The sequence below is a fragment of the Brachyistius frenatus genome, unplaced genomic scaffold, assembly GCF_029030835.1.
Source record: "Brachyistius frenatus isolate BFR_SWC_R1_liver_20210118 unplaced genomic scaffold, ASM2903083v1 Contig_51, whole genome shotgun sequence".
Lineage (NCBI taxonomy): Eukaryota > Metazoa > Chordata > Actinopteri > Embiotocidae > Brachyistius > Brachyistius frenatus.
In genome coordinates this window covers 2,394,298-2,404,669 of record NW_027210650.1, presented here as the reverse complement: position 1 = coordinate 2,404,669, position 10,372 = coordinate 2,394,298, and the positions used below count along the sequence as shown (strand labels likewise).

The window sequence follows — 10,372 nt, the reverse complement described above, 5'->3', positions numbered from 1 at the left end:
ATATTATCAGGACACAAACATCAAAATATTAATGTAATTTCATAATAGTTTTCTTTCCTTTTAGTAGCTCATTCATCTGGTTTTAAAATAGAAATTACTGTCAAATGATGTTATTTTCTTGACCCGGTGGATTCAATTAGACTACTTGTTTGGGCTAAGAAAGTCAGTCATTTGAAATGTTGTCTCTAAACAAACGAATAATAAGCAAGGCTGGGATCTTATCGGCAAATTTCGACGTGCATTACTCGGTTCGCTTTTCTTCTATGAATATTGTCCTTCTACAGCTGCCGTAGTGGAATATAAAATAATGTTCAACCGGAAGTACCGCCCCTTTTCATCCCCTCTCTGGCCGACTGAGTGAGTTTCACGTTCCCACACAAACAAAATGACTTATTTTAATCATCATCCATCCTCTTAGTTTGGAACAATCACACTCTCGTCGCTACTGATTTGTAATTATTCCATCCGGTAGCTACACGATGAGATAACCATTTTTTTTTATTTCCCCGTTTTTTAAAGCTATAAACTTGACTTCCGTCTTTCTGCTTCTCTTCCTTAGCGTCCGGTCCGCTGAAACGGCAACATGGTAAGGATGGTTCCTCCTGTAATATTGTAATAAGAAAAACAAATACATGGTCGATAACACGCTTTTGTGGATACGAGCGTGCCTGTAACGTCATTGATTCGTTAATGATCCGCGGCTACGTTTAAAAAAAATAAAAATAAAATAAGACTTAGCATTTAGCTCGCGGGGCTAACGTGATCACGAGCCGAATGAATTTGACCTCGTGTTGAAATGAACGACCTCCAAAATGAGCAGTCAAGGTCGCAGCTGTCCCGTAGATGCAGGTTGTTGTTGTTGTTGTTGTTGTTTTTAATTTATCTGCAAGACGTCCAAACATCTGGGGCTGATGTGCCCGTGATGCATTCACAGTCTTGCGAGAACAACGAAGGGACCAAGTGCTGAGTTTCGGCCTTAAAACAGAAACCCCAGTTCCACCGGTCCACTGACATCACTTTATTTTCTGTTCCTATTGTTTAATCTGGGATCTTATGCATTTTTTTTAATACCCACCACCCTCCCTCCCTCCCTCCCTCCCATCTAATACAGCACCTGCTCTTGTTTATTTTCAGCCTCGCAAGATTGAAGAAATCAAAGATTTCCTGCTGACAGCAAGGAGGAAGGATGCTAAGTGTAAGTCGACTTGTGTACATTTTTATTCGTATTGCACATTTAAATCAGATCAGCACGTATACTTTTTTTGTTGTTGTTGCACTGACTGAAGAAAATATGCACATTTTAACCATACATCTCACTTCCAGCTGTGTGTAATTTTACAAGCATTTTGAAAAGTTAGACCCTCAAATGTGCCGGAAGAGATAACTTGCGAAAGACTCTAAACTCTGGCATGTTTGAAGATTTATTTCTGCATGTTTTAATCTTTATTTATTTTAATCTCTTGTTGCTGAACGTATACCGAGAGCCCCTAATCCTGAGTCTGATACGGTCTCACCTGCTTGGACAGGGTGATATAAAAAATAAATGACAATTTTTCTGTTCACTTGAAATGTGAGCATATTAAAGAGGCGATAGATGATGACTTGCATGTTATCATTTAGCTCTACAGGTCCTACCGAACCGGCAAAAGGGTGTAATTTGTCAGTCAATCGTATCGTTTCAGATACATGTAGAATATTGCTTATAACGCTTATTGAATAATACTTGTTGTTTTGGATATTTGAGTCGACAGGAAATTTCCTCAGTGAAACTTGACGTGTAAAAGAAAGCATTACTGCGGTGTCTTTTAGAAAACGTGTCGGCGTTGCCATTAATTTCACTCTGGGAACAACAATCGCAGTTTAAACGCGTCTGTTGATGCGTTTGAATCTCAACACGGGCCTCGCTTGTCTCCTTCAGCCGTAAAGATCAAGAAGAACAAGGACAACGTGAAGTTCAAGGTGCGCTGCAGCAGGTACCTGTACACGCTGGTCATCACGGACAAGGAGAAGGCCGAGAAGCTCAAGCAGTCGCTGCCCCCAGGTCAGTAATGACGACACAAAACAACCGAGCCGTCTTGACAGATGTAGCGACACGTTGAAGGTTTAATTTGATCTTTTGTAACCTTGAATTTAAAACTACGACTCGGCACACGTGCTGCGAGCACAGGTGTATTTCTGTTGCCTGCAGAGGACGGCTTTAGTTACAGCAATGCACTTTAAAGGGAGTCGATGTCCTAATAATGAGCTCAAACTGATGCAAACAAGGTTTTTGTGTATTCCGAAAAACGGCGTGCAGATGTTTGACATTGAATTCAGTTTGTTTACGGAGCCTCGGGAACACGGGTCATTGCATCTTTGAATGAAATGCACAAACTGAATTTTGTTTGCAGTGTTTTGAATAGGAAGGATGAACAGTTTTAGGTCCTCCTGGCAAGTCTTTCCTACATACTGTCGCTCGCTGTAAAAAGAGCTCGTTGTGAGCGTATCACAGTGCGATTGTTGCGACAGCGGCTCGGGTCCTCGGGAGGCTGTTTCATGTGGTGTGTCGGCACCATCTGATCTGTAGCAGTAATCTTATCTCATAATGGGCATTATGTGCTGATTTTAAATTTGAATTCATTAAAACCATCAAGTCATTCATCCATTTTCTGCTGCTTATCTGGGTCCACGTTATATGAATTTAATGAGCTCTTAAAAAAATTATTAAACCGCAAAAGCTATATTAATAAATTCTTCTCTTTATGATCTTTTCTGGTTTTTCAGCATCCTTTAGTACCGTGGTTAGTATGGCTGTGGAACAGCTATCAGATTACAAACTACATGGCTTTAATGCGCCTTAACTCTGTAAAAAATCTTGTACAAAGATTGTGCAGCTGATGAAGTCATTTTATTTCAGAATATAAATAAAACAATCTGTTCCATGTGGTTTTGGCGGAGATCTCCAAGCTGTTGCAACTACAATCAGTCTTCATTGACTGTATTGATCTGGTTATGTGGAACAGAGTGCCTTTAGTTTCTATTAGTTTCACAGCAAATTACAATCTTGGATCAATGTTGGCACATCTGTCAGGGTAACTGAAGGTTTGTCAGATGGGTAATAAAGGCAAATATTTTAATTTTCTCCATTTCAACAAAGGATTCTCAAACTTCGCTGTACTCAAAAGTACTTGAGATGAATTAATGCGTTGTTTAAAATGAAAGCCTTTAGATGATCTAAACTTAGAGGAAAATGTTTAATCATGTCCGGTGCAGAAACTGAGTGCTGCTGTGATGTTTTGTAGATATTCTCTAACCTGTCGGGTTTTTCTTTACAGGTCTGGCTGTGAAGGAGCTGAAGTAAATCCGTGATGTACAGATAATTGTAATAAAAAATGGAAAGAAAAAAAAACCCCACTTGATTTTCTGTTCTTTGTTCACTGTGCTGTCGTGCCACGATGCAGAAGTGTTAAATGAATAAATGAAATGACGTTGCCAGTCGGGATCCTGGGTGAAGTATGGATATGTCAATAAAATAGTCAAACATGGTGTTTAGTCAGCGTTCCACGAGATGTCATATTTTAACTTAAGTTCCACCAATGCGTTTTATGTAGGTGTTAAAATATCCTGAACATTAATTCCTGCAACTCTTTTATTTTCTAGACGTTTCACTGTTCAGTCTGATGTGCATAAACATCAATTCCACACTGCATGGATGAACAAATGGTGGATGATGGCTTAGAAGATGTTACATATTCAATATTGAATGTATTCGCGAGCGAGTCTGGTGAACATTTGAATTCTGAGAGGGATCAAATTCAGCAATTTGCACAGAGTCCTCAAGAAGTAGCAGCAAATGTGTGAAGTCCAGTGGGACCAATCTGGCCCTGAAGTTCAAAACAACCAATCATGAGTTGACTTTCTTTGTGTACATAAAAACTTGATTTAATCACAAATCTATTCCAGAGATACGAAGGAAACGCGCATGTAAATCTCAGTAAAAGGGTGGCCTTGGAGTGCAACAAAAAAAGGCTTAAATACAAAAAAGATGCCCTGCTCTGCACTCTTAATTAGAGTAAGGGTAGAAATTCCATCTTCCCCTTAGGTATAATCTCTGATTTATTAATTAATATTCATTATATTAATTTCCAACTGGAAATGGAAAACGTTGCCCTCCAAGTGAACCAAGGAGGGAAGAAAAAAAAGGCCTATAATTGAAAGTAGTTGCTGACTAGTGCTTCAGATATTTTAGCTGCTAGGTGATCGACTTGGACGTCCCTAAGTGAGGGGCAAGGTATCGCGCGCTGCTGCAGGCTCCTTGTAATTGTCGCGTTTGAACACTAGGTGGCGGTAAAAGTAGCTAAATCCGCAGAGGCTCCAAACGACCGTCAAACAACCCAACATTTGCGCAGGTTTGGTCTTTTACTTCACAGTCACTCTGTGTATTTATTGAACTGTTTCACTTCAGCCGAACTGCCGGACTATAATTTCCGAACCACTTAACAGAGGCGTGTGTGTGTGTGTGTGTGTGTGCGCGCGCTCCCGCGTCTCCTTGCGTCCTGTGCCTACTCTCCACGCGCGTCCCCGCGGCCGCGTGCGTTCGGAGCCGCCGTGGGTCGGATAGTATCCGCGGGTCGTCCGCACACAGAGACGCGGTGACATGGGCGCTGAGTGATTGTTCCGCCTTCAGGAGAAGAACCTCCGCCGGTTCTCACTGTGCAACCAGGCTGCTGCCCGCGCGCGACTTTCTTGCACGTTTGTTTTTTTTTGTTTTTTTTCTCTCATGTGTGGTCGAGCGTGTGTTTCCACAGCGCGAGCATGCTTTTCTTGTTGCCTTTGTTTGATGTGAGACTTGATTAAGATCTCCGGCAGCGGACCAGACTGCCCCGCTTTCGGGACTGAGAGGCTAATTTAGGCTGGAGCCTAAACTTTTTCTCCCGGCAGGGATGTCTTCGGCTCGGGTGGATTACATTGCGCCCTGGTGGACTCACTGGCTGCACAATTTCCCTCATATCAACCTGAGGTTTCAGCCCATCGACGACGGCTTCCAGCCCGAAGATGAGAACTACCAGCAGGTCAGTGGAGGAGCACGGGACGCATGGGAGCTCTATCTGAGCCCAGTTATAGACGCACAAAACTGGGACATAATTTTGCCTGCGGGGTTGTGCAGTGAGTTTATAATACCGTTGTGACGTGTTTTATCTCTTTTTCTATAATAATCCTTTAGCATGGTTTATTTTTATGCTCCCGTGTTGTGTCCCTGATGCGTTTAATATCAGTATGCTCTCTGCTGCCTTCAGATTCAGGTTCCATTTTGTGTTATTGATGGCAAAAGTGGCCCATAATGCCTCTCTGAATGTCCTCCACTTCACTTAAGTGGCAACCACCTTGAAGAGTCTGCCATTTATTAGGCGCCACAATATATCCCATAGATCAGTGAAGTCCAAATTGCTTGCTATATGTTGTAATTTCAGAGATCTTTGTAAAAAAATAAATAAAAAAAAAAGCAGTTGTTACTCCTCTTCCTCTGCAGGTATTACACCAGAGTCATCCACTTCTACACACAGTTTGTTTGGCAGTGGAGGCAGAACATGCGCATCTCCTCAATGCTGCTTTCATCTGGGCCCGGCAAAGTTTTTCATTCATTTTTAATTGGGACAAATCAGCTGTCTTTGTGTCTGTCAGAGAGAGAGAGAGAGAGAGAGAGAGGATCCGGATGCCCACTTGTGGGACAGTGTTGGCATAGATGCATTGCCCCCATGGGAGTCAACGTGATTCCCGTGCAGCTCCAGAGGTGGGTGACAGGACTGTTTCACACAGCTTTGAAGTGGGTTGGGATCAACTGTTGGACGGCTAATGACCCGCTTGTGAACACGTCAGGTTCCATGAATGTTTTATTATTTCACTGTTGAATTTTTCAAGGTTGCAGCCCGGCTTCTGTCGGTGCAAGTATCACGCCGAGAATAGATGGCATTTCAGTTCACTGCTGCAGCGGGTCTCCTGAGCGAGGAGGTCAGGGGACATTCGGGAGGTCCCTGAGAACCAGAGAATAAAACACACAGGAGCCAGCAAAAGGTCAAACCTCCGACACCACGAGTCTTCGGTTTCCCTCGCCTTCACCGTTCTCTCATTTTAATTAGGATGAAGGAAAAGATTTGGGGTTGAACTCAGCGTTTTGCAGATGAAGAGCCGGGGATTTCCTTCCCAAGTTGGGGTGAGACCAAAAACAGCCAAAAGGCGAGCAAACACCGGGTTGCGTAAGTAAGGGCAACGGGAAGTTTTATAATGGAAGGAAACATCTTCGCTATCTGCACAGAAAGGTATGGGGCTACAGAGCAATATTAGCATTCACCTCCCAACGACTCGGCTAATTCATTCAACTTTTTGCTCCGTTTTGGTCGCCACCAACTTGCGGGAGAAATGTCCAAAACCTTTAGCGGTTGAATTCTCCACTATGTTCATGATATTTGGTGCAGGTACATTACATGAGCTAAAATGACTGAGCTATTTTAGTACACTACATATCCAAAGAGAGAGATGGAGACTCCCTTTATCTCCAGAGAATTGGGAGTTTTTTTTTTCTCGTCCACTTCAATTCTTTTTTGTTTTGCTGCCGCGTGTCTACGAAAACATCGGCGAACCTTTTTACTTTTTTTCACTGCCGTGTCTTCGGCACCGAAGAGCCCTGGGGTATTTCTGCTCTACGAGATATCCAATGACGGCTGAACTGAGTTGGTTTTATGCGTTTGCGGTTATCAGGGAAGAGACGGCGAGGCAAAGCGAGGGAGATTTTTCTTCTTCTTCTTCTTCTCATGCTGCCAGTTTCCATTCTCAGTTGTGGACGTTACAGCCGGCGCAGCGGGGTGTCGGAGAGAGGGAGGCCGGCGGCGGGGGAGCGGGGGGAGGGGGGGGGGGGGTGTCTCAGCTGGTGATCGGAGGCTGTCAACCTCGGTTCGGTCGGTTCCGGGGACAGGAAACCCCCGCCGCCGCCGCCGCAACCATCAACCCACTCTGGCTCTCTGTGACTTTTAGTTCTCTTTTTCTTTTTTTTTCTTTTTTTATCGGACAGAACCACACTCCTGCTGTCTCTTTGTCATTTATTTCCCAGATGTACGTCGAAGGCGTTAACGCTCCCACGTCGTAGAACCATGCGTCGTAAAGCACCAAAGCTAATGACACCATTTCAAGCTGCTGCCAGTCTATTTAGGGCATTGCATTTCTCGGCCTTTCTGGGATGTCGAGCTTTAATTCTGCTCGCCTGCATTAATGTGCTGTGTGTACAATCAGGGGGTGAGGAACGGGGAAATAGAAGTGGTTCGTTGGTCTCGGATGTCCTTGCTTGGCTGGCAAGTTGTGAGTTGTACTTGAATTATTGATTGACAGGCTGCTGATGAAGTGACTCATATCAGAATAATCAATTAATACAGTCAACAGCATTAACTAGATGCCTCTATTCGTGCTGTAAAAGCAGGGCAAACAGTCTATTTGAATTTGATTGTCTTGTTTTTTTAAGACCACTAAACCGTTTTTCTCCTCTTAGTTTCTGCTTTGGGACGAATAAGCGCGTCACAGTTGGTATTTTTGCAGTGTTTTAATCGCGAAGAATTGAGTTTAAGAGGACGGAAATCGAGCTTTACTTGAGCCGTGTAATGGGGAATCGATTCTTTTGTAAATGAACTGCTGAATCGATGTTTGTGTGGCTGCCGCTCTGCATCGTATCGGGCAGTTAAGCTTGTGCCTTTAACCCAGACCACATGCTTTGTCAGAGGAATTGTAATTGGCTCGCTGTAGTGTGGGGGGAATCCTGGTGAAGTCCTCGCTTGGCTTCGGGCCATCGAATGTGAAGGAATGTAAGCCGGGGTTGGGATCTTTCACTGTTCTTTGTCTGGTTGTGTCTGTCTGTCTGTCTGTGTGTGTGTGTGTGTGTGTGTGTGTGTGTGTGTGTGTGTGTGTGTGTGTGTGTGTGTGTGTGTGTGCGCGCGCCGTAATAGGTTTGTCACTCTTTGTTGGACACGGCTATTGTCGGTAAAGGAATGTCTGTCAGCTAAATCATCTGCACGGAGTTTTTCTATTCATTTCTGTCTCCTGACTATAATCAAGCTATTCTTTTGTTTTTAATCATACACTTATGTATTTGGGGTAAACTGCAGAGTTCGGGGTCGAGAGGGCTTAAAAACTGTACCCGACTGTTGACCGACCGCTTCTAAAGGCAAAAGGGTTGGCCCTTGTTTTGAATGACCACTTTCGCCCTCCATACTGCTGGCCAACCGTAGCATGAAGTGTGTTATGATTGGTGAACTGGTTGTTATACCGCTCGGTCCAGCCAGCGGCGGTTTTAAGCCTGCCGATTGGTTTGGGGATGCACGTCTGTCTGGAAATGTGCAGCCGCGTTCTCGCCGCACGGGACATACTCTACCCGACTCCACTCGCTTTTGGTTAGCTGGTACTTTTCTGGATTTAGTAGCTGGTTACCGTAGCGAGGCTGCGTGAAACTACCGCGAAGTCATCTCCGATGCGACGCTCATGGAGAGCTCTCTTTCTGAATTGAACACGGTGTGGTTTTGCAAGTTGCGGTCAACCGAGTAATTCGATTATTAAATACAATTGCGGCGATAGTGGTTTGGCTATTTAAGGTTGATACTCGATTGGATCAGCCGGAGGGACGCATCCTTGGGTGTGCGCCGCTCTACTTGATTGTTAAGCTTTTAATCAACCGGTCCCCGTCCCTAATCCTGACCTCAACCCTCCACCAGCGTGACAACCAATCACCAGCAGCCTCCCTCCTTGCTGATCCAATCCAGCATCAGCCAATTAGCTACAGCGGGCTTGCACCTGTTGCTCAATGATGACACAATGAGGCACTGGCGTCATGGTGATTCTGGAGAGGACTGACTCCGGCCAATCAGCGATCTGCAGCGTTTTCATGTCGCCTTTTAGTATCGATTCAGCGCGCTTGTAACCTCAATGGAGATGACGCCAAAAGAAAAACGACCAGGGACTATCCGCAACTTTTGCGTAATGGAAAACCAAAAAAGGCGAGCTGAGTCAACTCGAGTTGAATCTACCGTACTGAGAAATATGACTCTTTTCTCTACTGGGAAAGAGTCATATTTTTCTGTTTCATTTCTCTCCTGGAGGACAGAAAGAGGGCAAAAACTGAACAACTGTGCCCAAAAATAGGACAGAGGCCGAGTTTATCCTGTATTTGTGTGTGTGTGTGTGTGTGTGTGTGTGTGTGTGTGTGTGTGTGTGTGTGTGTGTGTGTGTGTGTGTGTGTGTGTGTGTGTTGGTTGAGGTCAGGCCAGACATCATGTACATATGACCTCAACCATCATATACACATGATGTCTGGCCTGGCCTTCAAGAGAAAAGAGAAGTCAGATGGACCAGGACCTGCTGACCTGTCAGGTCCATCTGACTTCTCTTTTCTCTCCCCACTTCCTGGTTTGTGATCCAAACATGTTTGTGCCACACGTCCGTCACATGAACTGTTACACCCATCCAGCCGAGGACCTCTGACTCTATTCAAGCCGCCGGTGTTACAACATTTCACTGGTGGGCTTGTGATGATTACAAATCGATCTTCTGATTAACGAAATGACAGAAAATAGCCCAGAGACAGAAGGTTTAGGAGGGGGAAAAAAAAATCTGAACATCTGGTCTTGTGTTTACTTTAATGTCTTTTATTTGAATGTTCAGGCAGAGTGTTATTATCAGTGTCAACTCCATCAAAAGAAAATCACAGATTCGGCTTCTGCTTACTGAAGTAATTACTTGAAACAGCCCTTGATCTTGAGTTTGAGTTAATTGTTTCGATTTTTGCGAGACTCCAGGAAGTCATAAGTAAGCCGGCACACGTTTTCTACCAACAATACATATTTTCCTGTTGCTAACTGTTCTTGACTGTTTAGACAGTGCGTGTTCAGCGAAGCGCGGAAATTAGCATAAAATGTGTTGCTGCAGGGAAACCTTGTCACTGCTGAAAGGGCTCCGTATTGTCCAGGAGATGCTGTTGTAGTGTTGCTCTACGTCGTCTGCATAGATATTCAGTAATTGGACGGATGAATGCAAAAATTAATTCGGTTTCATTACCTTTGGCTGCATGTGATTAGAGATGATTAAGAGACATTTGCACAGCACAAGACTTGTTGTCCGATGGGAAGTCCTGCCTCACCGCCGATCGCTGTCAAAGTCCACCTCGGACAAGCATATTGAAAGCTTTTATCTTGTTACCACCACGGCTGAGAATGATGCAGGATAAATAAACAAGCCACAGACCCACTATTCAATTACAGGAGCAAACACACTCCTCTTGATACACTCGATCTTTCTGCCTCAGAGGCTTTTCCTTCAGATATACTCTGATAAAAGTGTTCCGCCCGGGTGCATCCGTGTC

At 44.3% G+C, this 10,372-nt stretch overlaps 2 protein-coding genes across 3 annotated transcripts in view; both read left to right on the top strand.

Moving 5' to 3' along the window:
• Positions 1-292: 292 nt before the first annotated feature.
• rpl38 (ribosomal protein L38) lies at positions 293-3,388 on the top strand. The gene is made up of 5 exons (XM_069704628.1): positions 293-357; positions 560-586; positions 1,135-1,195; positions 1,919-2,041; positions 3,315-3,388. Exons 2-5 carry the CDS (start codon positions 584-586, stop codon positions 3,338-3,340), a joined length of 213 nt encoding a protein of 70 aa, XP_069560729.1. The 5' UTR covers positions 293-357; positions 560-583; the 3' UTR covers positions 3,341-3,388.
• A 1,087-nt stretch (positions 3,389-4,475) lies between these two features.
• ttyh2 (tweety family member 2) overlaps positions 4,476-10,372 on the top strand; it is a 54,670-nt gene continuing 48,773 nt past the window's right edge. Inside the window, exon 1 of one of the 2 annotated variants that reach the window (XM_069704669.1) lies at positions 4,476-5,051. In XM_069704669.1, the coding sequence (XP_069560770.1) occupies positions 4,923-5,051 (129 nt within the window). In that variant the 5' untranslated portion in view covers positions 4,476-4,922. The remainder of the gene's footprint in view (positions 5,052-10,372) is intronic. The other variant, XM_069704670.1, reaches the window with a different exon arrangement.